The sequence below is a fragment of the Pinus tabuliformis genome, chromosome 3_1 (genome assembly GCF_031772625.1).
Source record: "Pinus tabuliformis cultivar Carrire ecotype Pingquan chromosome 3_1, CPIR1, whole genome shotgun sequence".
Lineage (NCBI taxonomy): Eukaryota > Viridiplantae > Streptophyta > Pinopsida > Pinales > Pinaceae > Pinus > Pinus tabuliformis.
Window position 1 is genome coordinate 169,711,876 of NC_142301.1, and position 22,619 is coordinate 169,734,494.

Sequence of the window (22,619 nt, forward strand, 5' to 3'; positions counted from 1 at the left end):
CAAAGTCTCAACAGTGAGTAGGTTTCGATGAGAATATTTCAGTGTTACTACAATAACACAATTTTGGTGCCTCCAACAGAAGAAGGAGTTCGGTACTAGATTCAGTGTCACATTAAAGAAAACTCAGGACTGAAGATGGATAGTCATTGCTTGGGCTATATCTACAACAAGGACTGGGTCACTATCTCTATAATGACGAAGACAAGGATGACACTACAAGTATATAAATACAACCTTGACATAAGTTATCAAATAGAATCAAAGCATGAAGCTGTGTCATCTCATCCGAGGTTTGTCCTATAGTCTTGAAGATCTGATTGGATAAGTCTGGAGCACAAGGTACCAACCCAAGGAAAATCAAGTAAGTATTAAGATACACCTAAAGTCAGACGTATGTAATTCTCAAGGTATGTATGTGTTTAAATTTCTATTATCTTAAAGGTACGTATTTGTTTACAAATAAACTAGGATGTCAAGTAGAAGGTCCTACTAATGATTGAAAAGGTGAACAACTTATCATAGGATTGCATACTCCGTGTTTATGCAACTTGAGAAGTTAGATCATGCCCTTGGTATCACATGTTGTGCTTGTAAGTATGTACTGCATGTATAAGAGATGATGGCTTAATACAAAGAGAACACTTCAAGAAATCCTTATCAGGTTCGCCAAAAAACATCTCCAACTATGTCTCAAACTATACACCTTACTAGATTCTATTAAAAGTATGATCATCTTATTTTTTAAAGTTTGCATTACATTACTAACATCGTTATGTCTAGCTATATTGAATCAGAAGAGATTCTTGTTTAGGGTGATTCGTCTCTTGATAAATCCACCCCCCGCCATATTCTTAATTGACTTTAAAGAACACCTGGATTGGTTTTCTGGAAAACCCTAACCTAAGGGTATGCTGACAATGTGTGAAACCCTAGCCTGCTTAGGGTTATTTTGAAATGCTATTTGAAGTTTTTGTTGATGGTGTCATGTTTGGGATCTTGGTATGATCATAAAATCTTAACTTGTTAGGGTTGAATGATGTTTGTCTGAGATCCCGAACCTTTGAAATTTTGGAATAGTAGGGTTTGCTTTGCTATGAAACCTTAGATATTTAGGGTTTGGTTGGGTCTATAAGAAAAACCCTTGTTATGTATTTAGAGTCCTAGGAATGAAACCCTAGGTATGTGTCCATTGGTTGAAACCCTAGCATGGTCTAGGTAAGTATATGTCTAACATATTAATATTGCCTGACATATGATGTGCTTATGATATGCTGATGAATTCCTAGATATATATGTTGACATAAGTATTAATGGTCATGAGTCCTAGGGTTTTCCCTAGTCAATGTTCGATGGTCTAGGATGATGTTTGGAAAGTCTAGGGTTTAGCAACTAATCCCTAGTAGTAGTTAAAAATTCTCTAGTATGAATAACCGTTTGGAATTTATGAATCTATATAGTGATTGCTGAGAATTTGAAGATGGAAATCTAGGGTTTACATCGAACCCTATTAGATGCTAGTCGTGATGTTGATTAAGTTGTGATTGGTTTTGATTGTTGAAACTCTTGTATGAAATCTAGGATATGTATGAAATTCTAGTGAGTAGTCTAAACCTATGAACTTTGAAAGGTGTTAGATTCATTGATCTGATTTGTTTCTAGGGTTTTCTATATATAAGAACTTGTCATGTCATTGAAAGAATATTGGAACCCTAGAATAATGAGTTTGAAATCTTGATGAGCTATGAATGTGATTTAGGGTTTGTAACTAAACCTGGGCAAGAAGTTGATGTATTGAAGTATAGTCTCTTGCTGATTATGTTTGCAAAGTCTAAATGCTTCCACTGTTATAAGATTTTGATATGGCTAACTTCATGCTTCTATAATTTTGGTTGTACTTGCTATCTGAGTTGTGCAGGTACATCATCTTCAAGTTGGTGAAGATGATCATAAGTAAAGTTGATGTGATAAGCATGATATATGAATGACTCTGATAAGAAGGATGGAAGCCATGAAAGATTCTTTGATGTTGTAAAGAAGAAGTAGAACTCCCTAAGTTAAGAGGGAGTCTGGATGAAATCTCCCTAGGATAAGAGGATGGTTGAGAATATTCTTTGTACAAGAATGATTAGATCTTCTTTGATTAAGAGGGAGTGACAGATACGGCTCTCTACTTCATGTGTCGTGCGCTAGACCAGGACTAACAACCGTAAGTTTCAGTGAAGGCCATAATTAGGATAAGGAAATTGGATAATGCATTTTGAGGTGCCGCTGAAAGAAGGAAAGCAAGATCCGATTGAAGAATATGTTGCTGCATATGAAGTAGGAAGGAAAGTATAAGATTGAGGAATCTTCTATCAAAGATTCAGTTGATAGTCCTACTATGGAAAGTTGAGAAGCAACATCAAGTTGTCTGGAAGACCCCGAAGGTTTGTATTTGATTGTGTACTTGTAAAAGTATCTTATTGATTGGGATTGTGTTTGTACAGGTGAATCTCTTGAAGGTTTTGATAGCATGCTGGTTACCAATCAGTTTGACTGGGAGAGATTGGTTATCCTTGATTTACTGGATCAAGGAGTGTTAAGGCTTTGTGAGTGAAGCATTGCTTGGGAGGACATTTGGTTGACACTTTGTGTTGATGTCTAGGTCCTGAAGTTGGAAGCGTGGCGTTGGTCATTGAGCTCAGACACACATCTGGATCTTTGGGTTGATGGTTAACAAGTAAGCTTGATGGTACCTAGAGAGGCTGAAAGCTTGTCTCCATCTTAGTCCCACCCGGATAGATTGCCCTAGTCAGGAATCTAGTCCACGCCATTGCGGTGCCTAAACTTCTTCATAAATGATGTGTTTTGAGATCTTCCATCTACCTCATTGAATATATGAATACCTCCCTAGTTAAGAGGGAGTGTTGGAAAAATGTAACTAGGTTTGGTCTTCATTATTGTATTTGAGTCAAATGTAATATATTTTGTCAAAAGAAAAGCAAAAAGAATTTTATTATTATTTTGTTTGACTTGTTAAAGCATGGGTTTCATGCTTGGGTTAAATGTATAGGTCAAGCCTCCATTGAAGGCTTTAGGTTATTGTCAAAATTAATTTGAGAAGACTCCTCCATCCATTGAAGTCTCCTTGCTGAAAGAAACCTCTTCAAGCGGACCTCAAAAATATACATCAGCATGTTGGCTCATTAAAAATGGACGGACAACTATATATAGGAGTGTGACCTTCGCTCGAAAATACAGAATAGGAACTCATGAATCTCAAAGACACTTGCGGATTTCTGAGGATCTTTTTCAGTGATCACATAAGGTATTTTAGGAAATGTTTCATTACATTTGCATGGGCTCGGATATGGTACAAGGATAACACTTCGGTGCTCTAGCAAGATCAGGCTTAACACAGTTCAGAGCTTCTACATTGCAGTGATGTATCTTTGTGTTGTCACATTGCTACTACAATGAATGTCATGATGTTATCACAATGATGAAGTCTTTGTTCTCCAGTGTTTCGGTGCTATTACAATGATACTAGTTCTGCGCCATTTCAAGGATCTAAGTATGAAGAAGATTGACTACTACAAGATCTATTGAATTGAACACTGACAAAGTTGATTTGATGGATGGAGGAAGTCTCGAGTCTAGATTGTAAGGGTCTCGGTCATCTCATCTTGAATCTATTGAAGGAAGAATTTTGACTGGGTTTTCCCCAAAGAGTGGGGTTTTGCCCTGGTATTGTGCCTACATCTTGTGTCCTCTTCTATTTGTTGTTTGGCATTAGTCTTGATGATAAGAAAAGACAAATTGAAGGATCTAATAATAGTAACATAAACATCACAAGACAATGTCATAATAAGGAAAATCGTTTAATTGCCATCTCTACGGATTTTCCGACAGTGGTGGACTACCCCTCAAATGGATCAACCTTAAAAGTTGTGTTGACAACATCGTGATACTGTTGCGAATTTCTGATTTTTGCCACTAGCTGATATTATCGTTGGTAAATGTTGCAACATTTCCAGAGGGATAATTTCGTGTGATGATTGAAAATATCGCCTACCTGTGAATTGTGGCACTTTAAGTCACTTTTTTTGGCTCATTTTGTACACACACACACACAATTTATTTTTAATTTTTATTGTCAATATTTTGCGATCTTTTTTTATTTTGTCAAATTTTTGCAATTGTTTTTTATTTTGTCAAAATTTTGCGATATTTTCTTGATATTCATGATACTTTGCTTTTTCAAACCATCAGTGATATTATCATTGATATAATATCAACAACATCGCTTGAAAGCTGTTGCATTATTGACCTATCACAACAAATCTTTGATCTACCAAGAAATAAACGGAGCAAGAGAGCTCCAAGAATGAACACCAAAACCTTCAACAAGTAGATCTTTAACAAAATTGTGTTCTCAATGAAGTAGCCAACAACAACAACAATGATTTGGAATGAGAGGAGAGCCTCTATTTATAGTGGATCCTTCTACATCCTTTTCATTATTTATCATTTTCTAATCTCCCTAAGTTTATCCTAGGCGTCCTACAAAAGCAACTTGTCATCCATAGTATGGAGACTAAGTCAAAATACAAGTAAAATGTGCCACATGTACAATATTGAATAAATCCTCCAAAAGAGGTCGACCCACAATAATGAAGTTGACTATGGTGGAGGGATTCAACATCCCTCTCAAATGCATCGTACAAGCCTCAATTCATGGTGAAATAGTCTTCCAAAGGATGAATAATCCTCAAGCAAGCCAATTCTCTATATTTTCAATGTGTCCTCACACGATATTGAAGGGCAAGTCTCAAGACACTAGAATAAGCTCTCACGGAACCTTAGTCATCACACTTGTGTGTATTTGGTTGTGTTGTTGCCGCCTTGCACACACCTAAGTTAGTGAGAAAAGCCCTTAACCCCACAAGGTGTGGTTGATGGCAAAATCAAGAGATGAAGTTGTCACCTATTCCCATCTCTCTTTGTTTAAGCTCTCTCCTAGGTAAGCTAAGGGGGGTGGTTCCTAAATGGAAAACTAAGTTAAAAGGTGATGTGAGGTTTTTAGGAGATGTCAAGGTTAATTTGGATTACTTGAGATTATGAACAAATATAACGAGCAATATGAAATGAAATATATTTCAATAGCCATCAACACATCAATAAAAATTGAACATATAAAACCAGTGCCTTCAATATTGCTTCAAAATAAATAATGTTTGCTCCAAAAATGAAATGTTTTAAGGTGAAACACAAGTAACCCTGTCAATCAAATAGATGTTGAAAAAATGATATCACTTGCAAGATCTAAAATTTCTTTCAAAGAAATGCTTTCAAAGTATAACCATTCACGATTCTAAAGCATGTAATGAAGCAATATAAAACAACTTGCAGAAAACGAAATAAGCTAAAACTACTCTTGCAAAATGTAAGATATGGTACTTTCCCAAATGAGATATTACAAAATAACCAATTCAAAACATTTTCATCATGACAAGTATATAATATAGCTTGAAAAGTAAAGTGTGTTAATATGGAATGCACTTAACTAAGATTAGATGCAATTATCTTGGTTAATTTTAAGCTAAATGCCTACTCTAAGTGAGATATCTTCCTTTTGAACTCTTGCCAAAGGGGAAAAATTGGGGTGATTGTAAGAAAGAGGGGTTGAGGATAGGATGGTGTCATTAACAATACCCTTCCCTCGAGTTTTACTAGCCAACATATGCCTTTGTTCCTACAAGGGGACAAACCACCATCATAACTGCAGGATCACACACTCTTTACCTTACTTTGTACCAATTGGAAGAATTTTCCAAGAAAGTCTTTTCCCCATGATGTCTATCACCAAGCTTATGCTAGGAGGTTAATTGAGTTAAAATGCAAACTATGCTAAAATGCCTAAATGCTATGCAAGTAAGTTTTCCCAAGAGACATTTGCAGTGCTTCAGTATAATGGAAATGAGATAATGTTCAAAGTAAATTGCAAATGGAACTTCAATTGGAAAAGGAAATTAGCGTGAAAATGAATTAAAGTGATGCAAGTAAGTTTGCTTTGCAAAAAAGGAATCACCTCAAGTAAACGAAAGTGCTCACAATGATATAACTTGAAAATTGTTCAAGACACATAAACATAAGCTTCATAAGCAAATGAAATTGTAAATTGCTCCAAGTAAATGCTACAAACCATAAACTTATAACAATGGGAAATGAGATGAAGCTAAAGAAAAGTGAATGCTTGCTTGTAAAGTATGCTTAGACAATAAATGAGGAAGATAACAAATGAGCATATAATGAGACAATTGTATCCCAAAGAAAGCAAATTGTTAAGAAACTAAATTAAACTTGCCACATAACTCCAAATACTTGCATGAAAGAAGTGAGTTGCTCTAAAGCAAGATATCAACTTGTACTTCAAAGCAAAATGAAATGCAAAGCATCAAATGAACTTGTAGCAATATCTAACTTAGAAATCGAAATGTGATAGTGAGGTTGTGTTAATTTTAAAGCATGCACAATGAGCAAAAAAGGAAAGCTAGAAAAAATGAAATGCAAAATTAATCCACCCACAAAATCCTCCTAAATAAGGAGAAAGGATGCCTTGGGAAATAACCCAAGCTCCCAAAAGAAAAAGAGATCTTTTATTATGATATTAAAATGGAGTTAAAACCTCTTAGAGGTCTGTCCAAAAGGTGAAGGGAATTTGTATAAGGTTGGGAGCTAGAAATAGTTATAATATCCTTCCAAACAATAGCAACCTCAAAGGCTAAATAAGTCTTTCTAAAATCAGAAAATTACAATCTCCATAAGGGTCGACAACCCAACCTTCTTTGAAACTCCTTCTAGTGTCCACGACCTCCTTGGAATAGATCTTGAATGCTTGAGAGGTCCTAAAAGAGAGGTAGTTAGAGTTTTCAGTAGCCTTTCCTCAAGGCACTTGTGCCAAAACTCCAACTATGGGCTGCAAAACTAAGACAAGGTTAGTGTAAAAATAACATGCAAGTATGATACAAAATAATATACAAAACCAAATCAAGTGATGTGAGTGAACCCCATCACTTGCCTAATTTGGGAAATGCTCTTAAATAGCTAAATAAATCAATGAAAGCACAATTTTTTAAAGAGATTTAAATTATAAAGTATTTTCTTGTATACAAGCTATGTCAAAGAAAATCCCTATAAAAAATCACTTCGTAAGATGAACTATGGAATTCAAAGAACCAATGATTGCTTTTTGGAGAATGTGTCAAGAGTGGGTTGGTATCTCCAAAGATGTTCCCTCATAATTGATATTTGATCCAATAAGATTTTCCTCTACAAAACATCAATAGAACATTAGTCATATAGATCTAACAAATAAACAATGATAAGAAAACTCTCGAAATTTATTGGAGGTTTTCTACACTTAGAACATATTTTAAAATCAATTGCCAATGCAAGATAGCTTTACATTAACAAATCTACAAGAGCATATGGAAATAAAATAGATCAAAGCACAAGCAAAGGAAATCATATCAATAGTGAGCCAATCATCATACTCTAATGGAACAACAATTCATGGATGAACCCCAAGTCTTTATTGCAATTGAGAACAAGTGTACATAAGAGCAGAGCTTCCCCAAACACAAGAGCTCGTAATAATGGAATCAAAATGAGAGCACAAAGCTCCATTATATAGACAAATGGGAGCAAATGCCAATCTAGCAACAAGTGACAAATGCCCATGAAGACGATCCCAAGGGAGGAAATCGAACTCCAAGTGTGAGGGCTCCAAGAAATCGAATTCCATAGGTGGCACCTAGATATCCTCAAGCAAAATCGAATTCTCCAAGTGTGCATACAAGCAAATCCAAGTTTGTAATGAAAGGGAGTTAACTCCCAACAACCAAGCCAAGAGATGCCACCTCGAGTTGATGCTTCCAAAGTGCCCAACGTAAATCTCCTTGAGAGAACTCCTGTTTTTTGATGGAATGACAAGTGTAGATGGGTGGGAACCAATGTGGGGACAAATTTCCACAAAAATATCTGCCAAATATTCTCTCAAATCCTCCCAAATGTGCATTAACTTCACAAATTTGAATTTCCAAGTAAGCAACTTCCTCATTTAATGCTGGAAATTCAATTTCCGTAAGTGGGCCACGTATTTATGATGCAAGATGCCAAATCATCCTCCACTTGTATCTTAACTCATCCCCTTGAATTGAGATAATTTCCAAGTCATTTTGTCACATGGAGCTATTTATTTTTCTCCATTTAATTTATTGCCAGATTCACACTAAACTTAGGAAAAGTAGGTTTTGAGGGCTTAAAACTTATTTTTTACCCCTCAAAGTGTGTCATAGTAGAAAGTTGAGGATGAGAGGTGTAATTTTGAACACACATACCCATACAACTTCTCTAGACATCACTTATTACATATTACATTCAGATTTTATTTAAATTTTTGTCCTGCAGGAAATTTAAAAAATGACCCCTAGACCTAATCAAATTCCATGAAACTTTACGAGTGATCTAGTATGGTAATATACAATGACTCTAGACACTAGGACTCATCCAAGGCCTTGCCTTCAAGCTGCACTCCGACTTTGAGGTTATGCTTGGAGGAAAAAACTCAATTAATTATTAAGTCCCCGTAAGGATATAATAATTAAATAAGCGAAAAAAAACCTCCCAAATTAAACTCACTTGATGACAAGTTCCCAAGTTACCTAGGCCTGTTACATGACTCAACTCATCATATTAGCATCACTTTACATCATCCGTGCAGGGCTTGTGGAATCTGAGTATAATCGAAGAAGATGAGAAGAAATAGAGTTGAAAAACTCTGGTGATATGATGATCTTTGATGGTATATGAGGCCTCTGATACATCCTTGGGCATGGAGTCTTCAAAAATCTTTGGGTACACTTTAGTGGTCAATAGGTTGTCTTGTGTATATTTATACTCTTGATGTGAGAAAATCTAAACTTGAATCTTCTTTCATGAAGGGCACATTTGTTGGTTACAATGAGTCCTCCAAGGTTCGTTGGATATATGTTCCATTATAATAGGAAGACAATGGTGATTTGAGATGTGAAATTTGATTAGGATGCATTATCCTCTAGCTTACTGTCCAAGTGATGGTGTGAAAGAGAAGGAAAAATAAGATTCAGATTAAAGATCGGGTGAAGATAAGATAAGATAATTGTATTAATGTTTGATGAATGACCACAATGGTAGGTCAATGGGATTGAAGACTACAACCAATATGAATACTATGTGAAAGTGCGAGCACAACTCCTAGAAATGTAAAAAATAATATAAAGGGGTAGTTTGTAAAAGTATATGTACCACCGAGGAAGCCAAGCGCAAAAACAATTATAAGGGCTCATTGGGGCGTTGCATTTTGTGATGTTGTGCAACCCCCTGATCAATAGAGTGATGTTGTTCAACCCCCTGATCAATAGAGGTTTATCGTTATCGGTGAACAATGTGAAGAGGGCCAAACTTGAGCTGATTACAAAATTCAAAAGGAATTGACCTTGTTGTAGTTGAGAGGTGGCATGCAAATCTTTGTGCAAAATCTAGGCACAATGGTTTGGGGCCAGGAAGGTTTCAAACATTGGGCGTAAAACCTCGAGCAAGAAGGAAAGACCTTGTACATGCAGTGTAGGCAGCAAGTGACAGTAGGAGTAGCGCACCAAATTTTGGGTAAGGAAGACAAAGTTAAGGCAAAGATCACGAGACAAACCCTTGAAAGGTTTATGGTGATGACAACGAAAGCAATATAGGATAATAGAAAGACTAAGGGGCTCAAGGACAAGCCATAGGTGAGTGTTAGGGCCCTGTTGGAGCAATGATTTAAGGTACAATTTTTTGGATTTGCGCAAGGAACTCCTTGTAGAAGGATTCCACGCAGAATGGTCGACAAAGAGTCAGTGCGTGGAAAGGGTGAAAATAAGGAAAGTTGTTAGCCCCATTTTGTAGGGTTTTTCACATGGAAGGATTCCATGCAAAATGGTCGACAAAGGGTGAGTGCGTGGAAAGGATCAAAATAGGGAAAGTTGTTAGCCCTATTTTGTAGGGTTTTTCACATGGTAATATTTACCACCCATAGTAAAATGGGTGTATTGGGTCGCTTGCACCTAATTGTATAACTGTAAATAGCCCAAGTCATAGTTAAGCAAAGTAGTTCTTGGTAGAGCATTGGATTGAGCACTTGAGTGCATATTGTTTTCAGAATCTGAGATATGATCTTGCGCTTTAATGCTGATCTATTAGGTTGGTCAGCTGTGATAGTCAGAATGTAACAAAGACTTTTCAACGATAATAAAAGTATACGTTTTGGGCATATTTTCTATGTTTGCACACCATGTGATGGATGGTCTGATTTATCTGTTATGATTTTGTTGAATATTTGTTAAGGGTAGTGTTCCATGGGGATGTGTCCCCTAGGGTGGGGGACGCGCTTCCTCGCTCCCCCATGCTCCTGAGATGGGGAAACTTTTGGGGAAATGTTACCCCACGTCTCCTTTTTTGGGGAAGCTCAGGGAAACTTCGAGGGGTTGTTTTTCTGGTGACAAAACACGTCTCTCTTATTGGGGGGGATGGGGGGATGCAAGAGGGATGCTCCCCCTAAATGTTCTCGCTAATAACAATCAAAAACATAAAAAAAAAGATTACAAATTTAAATAGAAAGACAATTTCTGTGTTCCATTGCTTTGTATGTTTACTTTTAGTTTAGTATTCTATGGCTATTTTAGACTTCAACATAATGTCATTGTAATATGATGAATTTACTTTTCGATGTGCATTGCGTAATTTCAATTGTCAAATGATGAGTTTAGATGGAACATTGCGTAATGTCAAATGATGGATTCAATTGAGTAATTTACTTTTAAATTTATATTGATGATTGCAGAAATGTCAAATGATAATTCTGATTCATAATAGTCTCATACGAAATGGTGATTATATTTAGATGTACATTTCATAATTATTAATATTTACTATTTACTAATTTAGTTATTGACATATTGTTGGTATTTTATTTTTTATTTTTATATATTAAATTTTTGATAACTTTTATGACTCTGTCCCCTTGTTTCCCCAAAATTTCCCTTAATTTTGGGGTTGCTTAAGCCTTATATACGTCCCCCTTGTGCGTATCCCCGCTCCCACGTTTCCCCGTCTTGGAAACTTGGTGGAACATTGGTTAAGGATGAATTTACTACACAGATCAGGGGTATACCTCAATTTATTTTTTTGAATAACAACTTGAGAACTTGTCAAGAGAGAAAGAGTGAGACAAAGAGATTCAACGATGAGGTCGATAATGTCAAGGTCTCTTGAGTCTGCTGGTTGAGGGTGAACAGGGAGCTGGTTCGCAGTCGGAGTCCTCTGGAACTGTTGGTGGTTCCAGCTGTATGATCCAATGGAGGGGGGTGGGCGCAATTAGTGAGAGAGGGATACTCCTAGCATCTGAGGTGAGAAGAAGGAAACTCTGCATGGATCTCTAGCCACTCCTCTGGGACGAGGAGGTAATCGAATGGGCAGGAGTTATTCTACTTTGAATCTGGTTGGAGCTGATCTACCACTCAACTTTCTTGTTCAGCCAGAAAGTCGAGACAATTTACCTAGACTTTGTAGGAGGCATTCGAGCAATAAAAACTTCTTTTTGAGTGATTCGCCAAAGGAGTTTCCGAATCATGTTGCACTGATGTTCTCAATTACTGATTCAGAGCCTTCTAGTTATGAGGGGTAAACTGTAGAGAAATTATGTCAAGATGTCATGGAAAAGGAGTGTAACTCCATTCTGAAGAATGATATTTGGGAAATTGTTGTGAGACCTGAGGGGAAATCTGTGATACATTCCAGTTGGTTGTACAAGGTAAAATATGCAACTGATGACAGCATAAATAAGTACAAGGTAATAAAGTATGCAACTGATGGCAGCATAAATAAGTACAAGGTCAGTTTCATGGCAAGATGATTTTCCCAGAGAGGGAGAGTGGACTATAATGAGACTTTTGCTTTAAGTGCCAATTATAGTTACATTGAAAGCATTATGTCTCTTGGATAAGTTTTTGCTTGGTCTTTATACCAGATGGATAAATAGTTACTGTGTTCTAACCTGAATTAGGAAGCTCTCTGTCAATGCAGTACTAAGTCTTTTGCCAGATTTGGGTGTATTACCATTCTGCAAAAATAACAAGCATGAGAAAAACCTTGTCTCTATTGTCTGTAATCTTCTCCATGACAGTCAGAGATCCAAACCTTTTCACAAAGCCTGAGGACTAGAGAAGGGCATATAATTGACAACAAGATGGTCATCATTACTCTCCCAAACAAGCAGATGTCCTTGTGCAAGGACAATAAATGCTTGATAATGTGACCTTTGGACATGACTGCTTATATCTTGAAGGCCACAGACAGTGGTGCCTGAGCTATGTCCTGTTTTTCTGCATTCTTGTTCAATTATCTATTTCTTTTATTATAGTATTAGATGACTGGCTGAGAATTTAGATTGCAAAGGCTTTTTGGTTAGAATGATTGTACCTGGGGTTATCTTAGCTATTGAGTTTCTAATTGGTCTAGTACATAAGATCAGATAAATTTATCAATGTCCAATAAATGACAACAATAGATAGGTCAATTGGACTGAAAAATACATTCAGCATCAGTATAGTGTGAATGCAAAATCATCTTATAAAGTGATGCTAATGAAGACATAAAAATCTAAGAAGCTAGATGTAAAAATTACATGAAAGGGAAGGGTGCTACAAAAGCTGATATCAAATGAGTCTATGCTCAGTTCCAAAGGGAGGATGTCAACACCTCCTGCTGGTCCTAGGTACCGAAAGTCGGCGGTGGTCTAGGTCAAGGGGTGATAGAATTGTGTCAGATTGTTTGATATAAATACAGGTGATATGATTACATCAGATTGTTGTTACAGATAAAATGATTTATTGTTATAAATCGGCCTTTGCCGACTAAATCGGGATTAAATGTCGGACTTTTTAATCGTGGTAGTTTCTTTAATGACTTTGAAAAAATCGGGATTTTATTGAAAAAGTCGGGATTTTATTGGAATATTTTTGGCGACTTTGCCGAGCTTTTGCCGAATTAATACTTCGACTTTTTCCACATTGTGTTGTTATAAATGCTTTGCCTAAACAATGTAAATAATGGCAAATTAACTTTGACATTTATTGGAATTTGGCATGCTTATTATTATCATTGTCTGTTATGCATTGCTGATATAATGTCGGAACTGCAAAATGAAAAAAGGAAAGCTCAAAATATTAGTACTCTGCAATGTCCTCATTATCACAGTGGAGAACTCTCTGCATATCATCTATATGTTGGTATTGTATAAGTTGGAGCCAACCTTTTCATATAATCAAAGGTATGTCCAACCTAGAAGCACCTCCCATAACTGTGTCACCCACCTCAAGCATGCCTTTTGATGATGAAGCTGAAAGGCATATATGCATCCATGTTTTGTTTTGATATTTATTGAGGTTCATGAAATAGAAACCCCTTGAAAAAGACGGGTCCTTCTAGTGTTAGGTGGCACTATATAGGGAAAGTAAAGGACATTGTGGCCCACAACCATACTTATTTTGGGTTAAATGTCATTATTCAGGGCTTGTTGGGTGTGAATAGGAAACACCTCCAGAACCTAAATTGCAGGTTTGAGTGCACACTCTGTAATGGAAAGAAATGCACCCAAACCTGTAGGTCAAGCTTGGGAGGGATCCACACCCAAACCTGTAGGTCAAATCTCATTCAATAGATCCTTGCGCTTGGGCTGAGCAGGATTTGGGTGCATGAGCCTAGGCTTATAGAACTAACATGTACTCGGAACCTTGACAAATATGTAGACATTGCTAACCTTTTCCAAGGCGATGATGGAATGTCACAGTTGAGAACAACACAGATAAATTCTTCTTTGAGATGATTTTGGAGGGGGGAAATTCTGCTTATAATGCATCTCTCAAGGATCAAGCAAAACATGAATTTTTAGGGGTCAATATAGAAAGATCTATGCAATATGCATGGTAGTCTATAGCTGTATCTATGTTGATGCAAATGTCTCTGAGAAGAATATATGCAGAAATAGTTAGAACCAAGCAGAGAAGGCCAGTTGTAAAGGGTGACTAGTAACTTCTGTGCATTTTTTATTTAGATTGCAGATATATGCACGAGTATATACTTCACAAAAAAAGACAAATGCAGGGTTAGGGTTTCACTATCATGAAGACTTTGAAAAATGTAAAAGATGGAAAATAATTTCCCCTGCTGAAGGGATGAACTTTCCAAGGAGAGAAATGTTTTAAAGATGCCTCCATGAAACTAGTAAGCAATGAATTGGGAGCATTGTTGTGGAGGCTTGAAGGATATTTCTTTACTTTGCGATTAGTACAAGGATATTAATTCTTAATCTAGAGAGTCCTTAAACTCTCTCTTGCAATATAATGTGCTTTTCATGTTTGACAGTACATTGACTGCTTTTTCATCATATTTAAATGTCTTGAAATTTCTTTTATTTTTTCTTGGTTAGAAGAAGCTAGAAGTTATAAGAACTAATCAAGAATTAAGGCAGGTTTGATGAAGGAAAATGGAACTAGTGTAGTTGCATACAATTTTTTCTATTCTATGAATTAATGGTATTGTGATGATTCCAAACCTAAGGATGGACATCATTGGTTTGGCCTCGACAACCCTTGGCTTTGAACGCTCAGAAGGAATATCACCATTTTCCTTGGTTTTTCCAATGGGAATGAGCTTTTGAACACCCTCCATACATCTCCCAAGTCATTTGGTGCACTTCCCTACCCAGGAAAGGCCCTTTCATTGACATTGACCCACAAACTTGGACTTCGCACTGATCTACTCTTTTTGTATTCTTGGTTAGTTAACAATCATTCAATCAATTTGTGTATGCATCCTGACTGCTTGATGCTACCACTTGCGAACTTTGATGTTGATGTCAATGTCTCAATTAACTTGGACTCATCGAAATTGGGTTTCAATTCCTGAATGTTTATATTAGAAGGTTGAACATGACTGCTTGCATTGTGGGAGATGAGAGAACCTATCCTATTGGGACTGATCCAGATATATGACCTGCAAGTTTTACAGGTATGAGTTAAGAGAAGTGGCTTAGGCCAAAGGTTCAAGCTGGAAAAGTATGCTGACTAGGCTGTTCCAATTTGTTTTTCCACCATCTGTTCACGTATAGGCTACTGGTAGTAAATTAGATCTATAAAGTAGCTAGTGAACAATTGTTATTTTAGTTGGGACTTTACCAGAGACGATGCCGACTGTAAGCTTCATCTATGTACTCTGGATTTTTTACTTTTATTCGCAGTTTAAACCAATGTTGCAGTTATTGTTATCGGGATATTATCGGCGAGGGGAAAAAATCGGAAAAAATCGTAAAAAATCGGGAAAAAATCGTAAAATACAAAAATATTCATTTTTTTTTCAATTTTTAAAATATCTAAAGCAATGTTGTTAAAAGCGCGATCGGGATTAAATCGGCGCCGGGAAAAAAGCGGAAAAAATCGGCAAAAGCGGGAAAAAAGCGGAAAAAAGCGGGAAAAAAGCGTTTGGCACAAAAATATTCATTTTTTTTCAATTTTTTTAATATCCAAACCATCTACAACATAAAATAAATACATTGACTCATAAATATGATAAAAAAACTAACATATAAGATGTTTAATATCATTTCTAGCGCTAAAATCACACATAACATTGAATCATGTCCTGAATAGTAAGTCCTGACTCCTGAGTCCCAACTCAGCCTCAAAATATCAACAAAAAATATGATAATGTATCTCATCATGTCATAATGTCATATACAATAAAATGAAAGTCTAATCCTATTGATTTCCTCTGCCCCTCTTGCGAGAAAATGCCACAGCTTTCCCTTTCCCTCTAGATGTGGTGCCCGTGTAGGTGGAAATGGCAGTGGAGTCTGATGTGCTCTAGACGTTGAAGAACTAGAAGTAGGAGCTATAGGAGGTAGACCACGTCCTCTACTGGTGGCAGGGGTAGCCCGGGCAGGTGGTGTCACCTGGAAACATTACAATCTCCAATCCTGAAACCTGAAAAACTGATAAGTCTGCTGGATTTTAAATGAAATCTAAAATTCTACTTTCTCCATATGAAATCCAATGAGGCTGGAACCACTCTCAAACATCCTGAGTCATTTCATGGTAATGTTAAAAATTTAAGTAAAAGGATGAAAATGAAGATTAAGGAGAATGTCACTTTTACTTTAAGAATTTAACATTACCATGAATAGCATATATCCATACTAGGGCCTAGACTTGATCATTAAGCTACCCCACTCAAAAATTATTTGTTTCTTTCAAAAAACATTCCATGAAAAAACCCAAAAAAAGTTATAAAACTATGCTGTCCTGAGCCCCCACGATTTTTTCGTTAAAAATCGCGCTTTTTTCGAAAAAATCGCGATTTTTTGAAAAAAGCGCGATTTTTTTTCAGTAAAAATCGGCAAAAAAAAAGTAGGCGATTTTTTCGTATAAAAATCGCGATTTGATCGGCAAGATGAAAAAATCGCGATTTTATCGCGATTTTAACAACACTGATCTAAAGCATCTACAACATAAAATAAATACATTGACACATAAATATGATAAAAGAACTAATATATAAGATGTGTAATATCATTTCGAGTGCTACATCACTCATAACAGTGAATCATGTCCTGAATAGTAAGTCCCGACTCTTGAGTCCCAACTTAGCTTCAAAATATCAACAAAAAATATAATAATGTATCTCATATCATGAGTCATAATGTTATATACAATGAAATGAACCAAATAACTAAAACCTAATACTACTGATTTCCTCTGCATCTCTTGCGAGAAAATGCAATAGATTTCCCTTTCCCTCTAGATGTAGATGTCGGTGGAGTTGGTAGTGGGCTCTATTGTGCTCTAGAAGCTGAAGAACTAGGAGCTATAGGAGGTATACCACGTCATCTATTGGTGGCAGGGGTAACCCGGGTAGGTGGTGTCACCTCCTCCTCCTGTTGCTCCGCCTCCTCCTCCTCCCTCCTCCCACTACCTCCTGCTCTAACCAATCATTGACAGACTCCATGAGAGGCCTCTCAGCCTCAACCCTCCATATCAGGTATCCTCTCAAGTTGCCTCACCGACAATCGAAGACTGTAGTAGACGTAGACCATGTCATTAAGTCGCTTGGACTCCAACTTGTACAAAGATCATGAAATAATAATTATAAAAAAAAATATTGTTTAATGAATTCAAAAAATTATTTGGAAATTTGCAATATTTTAAGTTTTAAGTTTAACCTGTTGCGCTTCTTGTTGTGTATTTTTTCAAATACATTCTAGTTGCGCTCACATCTTGAGGAGCTACATGTTTGGCTGATGATTCGAATGACAAGCTTTTGCAGAAGGGGTACCCTGGCACAATACATTCTCCACCATGCATCTACAACAAAATTACAACTAAAATTTTAAATAAACATAAGAAAAAAAATGAAATTTGAAAGTTGAAGTGAAGTATGAAGTTATGAACTTGAAGAGACAATGAAATTTGAAACAAACTAAAAAATACCTGGCATTTTAGTCGTCCTATCATTTACAACCATGTCAAAGCCAAATGTGCCACCTACCATCCTGTGTGTCTCAATTTCTTTGGAAATTTTTGTACGTTCTGCTTGAGATCGCACCATTTTCTGAACACAGGTTAAGAATCCATCCATGATCTCAACATCAAATACGAATCCACATTGGTAAGAAAATGCAGGGTTCAGGTAGATCCCTGCAGCGTGAATGGGACGATGGAGTGTGTTGTTTCATCGTTCATCAATCACTTCCCATAGGAGTTGTCTCTGAAACCCCTCATCTCCCTTATCATCATAGTAGGCTTAAATGGATTCTTTGGCCCTGTCCATGGCCTTATACAAATAGCCCATTGCGGGCTTCTCACCATCAACTAATCGAAGAACCTTTACCAAAAGTTCAGTAACGGCCCAGAAGTCTTCCTGGTATGAAACTAATCTGAATATGGCCCCTCCCTCTGGTTTGTGGCTCATTGTCAAAGCACGCTACTCCTCTGAAAGAAACATTCTCTTCACATCCCACATAGAATTCAAGAGGGATTGAAGAGATATGAAACTGGTGGCAAACCGTGTAATGGCGGGGCACACCAACTCTTTGTTGTTGGTGAATTTTCTCATCAAGCTAAGCACAGATGTATGATTATATATAAATTTTGTAATGCTTTTTGATGACTCAACAATATCTTTGACAAAGGAAATTTTCCCTATGTCCTCCAACATCAAATCAATACAATATGCAGCACAAGGTGTCCAAAATAAAGTAGGATGCCTCTCCATAAACATCATGCCAACAACAACATAATTTGCAGCATTGTCCATTATGACTTGGACAACATGTTCTGCACCCAAATCCAAAATAAACACATCCAACAAATCACATAAAGTTTTTGCATCTTTGATATGTGAAGATGCATCAATAGATTTCATAAACATTGTTCCCTTGGGACAACTAACCAAGAAGTTTATAGGGTTCTCCCCTTTTGGTCGGTCCAACCATCTGACATCACAGTGCATCTTGTTTGTGCCCATGATGCCCTAACTCCTCCAATCTTTTGGTGCAGTCAACCTTTTGATTTTGAAGAATCCGGCCTCTAAAGTCATCATAAGAAGGGATTTTGTACTCTGGGCCAACAGTTGCAATAGCATCAACAACAGGTTGGAAAAATGGATTATTCCTTGCAATGCTGAAAGGAATATCACTCCAAAGGAAAAATTTGGCCAACAACTTGTCAGCTTGTTCTTTCTCAGTTTTTTTAAGCATTGAATTGATAGATGGTTGTGAATCAGGCGTGGTTCTAGGAACAAAAAATGATGAGGCAACTACCGGGTTGGTTGTAGATATTGATGCTGAAGTAGAACCAGTGCCACTTCCTTGTTCACCTGAGCCTAACACCGTCTTTGCTAGTTGCTTCTTCATTTCTGCTTTGGCCTCTCTATTGTGCTCTAATTTTTCCAATGATCTCATGGCTCTTCGGATGATTTCCCGATTTGTATTTGAGCAAGGCCATACATCAAATCCAGGGATTTGTGCAAGGTGATACTTCAATCTATAAACCCCCTCTGACATATGCTGTCCACACAACTTGCAAGACAAGTTTATTCTATCAAACCCTCCATCAGGTTCACCAAATTCCCACAGAGGGTCCAATTTCCTTGGCATGTTAGTAACTTGGTTGAAATCTTGATCTTGAGTTTGAAATTTGTAAGATGAAGTTTGAACTTTGAAGTTGAATGGTGAATCTTGTGGCAAAATAAGGATTGCAAGTTACAAAAATTAAAAAAAATTACATACATAAGTAACATGACAAAACACATTGAATTTTTGACAATTTAACAAACAAAAACACCATCAAATCAACTCAAAAATATTTGATAAACCAATGGGTTATCCAAACCCATACCGGTTTGCCGGAGAAAATTGATTCTCTCCTCCTCAGCTCTCAATCCACCGGGGGTTTTGAGTTGTTTTCTCCTCCAATCAACGCCCAATCGACCAAGAATTTTCTCCAAGGTCACTCCCAATCCACTGCTGCTGCTGTCTGATCAAATGAATAAAAAAAAATCGTTTTTTTGGTGTTTATAACCTGCTGTCCACCGGCCCGACGATAAAAACACATCGAATCGCGATAACAACGATATTATCGCGATAATTTAAAAAAATCACCCAAAAAAAACCCGCATAAAAATCGGCCGATTTTATCATCGTTTTGAAAAATCACGATAAAATGATAAAATCACGAGTTTCGCATCACTGGTTTAAACACATATATTATAACAGAAATTCCCTTTTAATATTGATCAACTTTGACCTTGTAGAAAAGTTTCTCAGAAATCTTAATTTAAAAATACTTAAAAGAATACTGTTCTTAATTCTTGTTATTTTTTTATTTTTCTGAACCTTGATTTATACCTGATTATTCTATGTACCATCTAGTTGGCAGTAGCTAGCTAGAATGGCTTTAGCTGCCAGGATTTCAATGGCAGCTATAAAGCGGTAGATGTGTTAGGAGTCAGGATTGTCAGGATTGTTTATTACAAGTACACATGGCATGCTTGGGCTTTTTCAAATATAGCTTTCTAAGTTTCCACCAAATAAAGTGATACAAAGTGAACAATGGTTCCCAATTTAGAGGTTTTACTAGTCTTTAGAGCTAGGATTTTTCACTTTTGTAACTTATTTTCTGTGCTTTAGTAACAATTACTTTAGAGTTCCCAGACCATGTATGGCATATGTTTCTGCAAATTTATGTTATTTGGGTATATGCTGTAGATGTTTTATTGTCATTTATTGCATGCAGATTTACTCACAGAAGAAGAAGACTGGTGTTATTGCTCCAAAACGCTTTGTGCAACGAGTGAAAAAGGAAAATGAAAATTTCCGCAGTTATATGCACCAGGTATTATGTTTGTCTATTAAATCTAACCTAGCTTCTCATTTTTATATGGATGTCTTGCTGAAGGTACAATGTAAAAGGGTCATTTGTATGTTGGACTAACTGCAACTACTGTATGTTACAAATCCTTGGATAGGATGCACATGAGTTCTTGAATTTCCTTTTGAATGAGCTTGTGGATATTCTAGAGAAAGAAGCCAATGCGGCTGAGAAATTGTCAGGGAATTTAAACCAACAGGAGAAGGTTATAAATGGCAAAATGAATGGAACAAGCAATGGAAACCATCAACAGCCTGTCACATGGGTTCATAAAATTTTTCAGGTATAATAGTGTCTGATCTACGAGATTTAAAATTTAGTAGCTTCCTTGTACTTTTGTTATGTTTCAGTTTGAAAATGCTAAATATTGCACTCAAGGTCTGAAGCACAAGTTTGTTTTCAAATATCCTTTTTGTAGGGGACCCTTACAAATGAAACAAGATGTTTATGCTGTGAAACTATTACAGCCAGAGATGAAACATTTCTGGACCTTAGTCTGGACATTGAACAAAACAGTTCTATAACAAGCTGTCTGCGTAACTTCAGCTCTACTGAGACACTCAATGCAGAGGACAAGTTCTTTTGTGACAAATGTTGCAGGTATTTTATTTTAATTTTTGTTCTGATCAGCTATTAAACAATGCTGAGCGCTATATTCCTGTTACATTTTTGTTTCTTTTTGCATCTCTGTTTCCTCATTCTTGAAATTTATATGACTGAGCAATGTTTTAATTTCCCTTCAGCTTGCAAGAAGCACAGAAGAGAATGAAAATAAAGATTCCACCACGAATTCTTGTGATCCATTTGAAGCGCTTCAAGTACATAGAACAACTTGGACGATACAAGAAGCTTTCCTATCGTGTTGTTTTCCCTATGGAGCTTAAGTTATGTAATACAACTGATGATGCACCTGGGTCAGATGCTGAGTACTCACTTTTTGCAGTTGTGGTCCATGTAGGAAGTGGTCCAAATCATGGACACTATGTCAGTCTTGTTAAGAGCCATAACCACTGGCTTTTTTTTGATGATGAGAATGTAGAAATGATCGATGAGTCTGTAGTGCAGACTTTTTTTGGCTCAACACAGGAGTATTCAAATAACACAGACCATGGGTATATTTTGTTCTATGAAAGTCTAGTTCAGGGTTCTTAAAGTATTGCTATCGTTGTTGGTTTCACTTTGCGGTCCTGACCTACTTTTGACCGTTGTATATCTTTGAAGTTTCTTGGAGATGCGGATATTCATCTGTAATTATCTAGGAATTCAGTTCTTGGCTTGTTCAAGATGCAGTATGCGGAAGCTCTTCTACAATTGAAATCAAGCTATAAAACCCTTCTATGTTTGTAATGTTGAATGATGAAAAACAGTAGTGGCTTCTTTGTGATTTGATAACAAAAATAAGGTCTGCAGGATTATTCCACTGGTGGCTAAGTTCCCTTTTATAGTAGATAGGAGGAAGCCATTCGGTTGCTTCTTGTTTCTGAGCGAGTTTCTAAGTGCTACTGGAATGGGGGGTGAATTAATGTGAATACTCTGCAATTCATTTTCCTATATTTTAATATTTAAACAATTTCACGGAAGGCCACTTGATTTCTGTTCTGAAATGCAAGTTGAAACTTTGTAATACATTTTGTCATATTCTAACACTTAGACAATATCACTGCATGGCTTGGTTTCGTTTTTCAAATTTATTGGACTCAAGAAATTTTCTTGTCAGAATGGTAACAGTTCTAATTCCATTCCTGATGTGAATACTCTATTTCTTTTCTCCAAATTCTTTGCTTCTAGCTGTTTCTTGTCAAAATGACAACAATCATAATGTCAGCTTTCATCTCTAATTTCTAGATATGGCAAGAATAACAAAAATCTCTAGAGGGTTAGGGAAAGGATCAAACTACATGAGAAGATCCATTGTAAAACGATTTCGGATTTCTATGCCACGGGCTCATTAAGAAGACTTTCAGTCTGGTTTTCGGTATTGGAATTAATAAAAGTATTCGTACATTGTCTTCTGTCGACATTAGTATTTTCTTGTTTGAAACGGTGATTTGATAATTAGCTCACTTCAATTAAAATCTTCTG

General features: G+C 36.6%; 1 protein-coding gene across 1 annotated transcript in view; it reads left to right on the top strand.

Moving 5' to 3' along the window:
* Positions 1–22,117, top strand: part of LOC149186335 (ubiquitin carboxyl-terminal hydrolase 3-like) — a 110,740-nt gene extending 88,623 nt beyond the window's left edge. Inside the window, exons 3-6 of the mRNA XM_089410967.1 lie at positions 20,403–20,501; positions 20,635–20,820; positions 20,956–21,137; positions 21,281–22,117. Coding sequence (XP_089267093.1) covers positions 20,403–20,501; positions 20,635–20,820; positions 20,956–21,137; positions 21,281–21,689 — 876 coding nt within the window. The 3' untranslated portion in view covers positions 21,690–22,117. The remainder of the gene's footprint in view (positions 1–20,402; positions 20,502–20,634; positions 20,821–20,955; positions 21,138–21,280) is intronic.
* Positions 22,118–22,619: the final 502 nt, after the last annotated feature.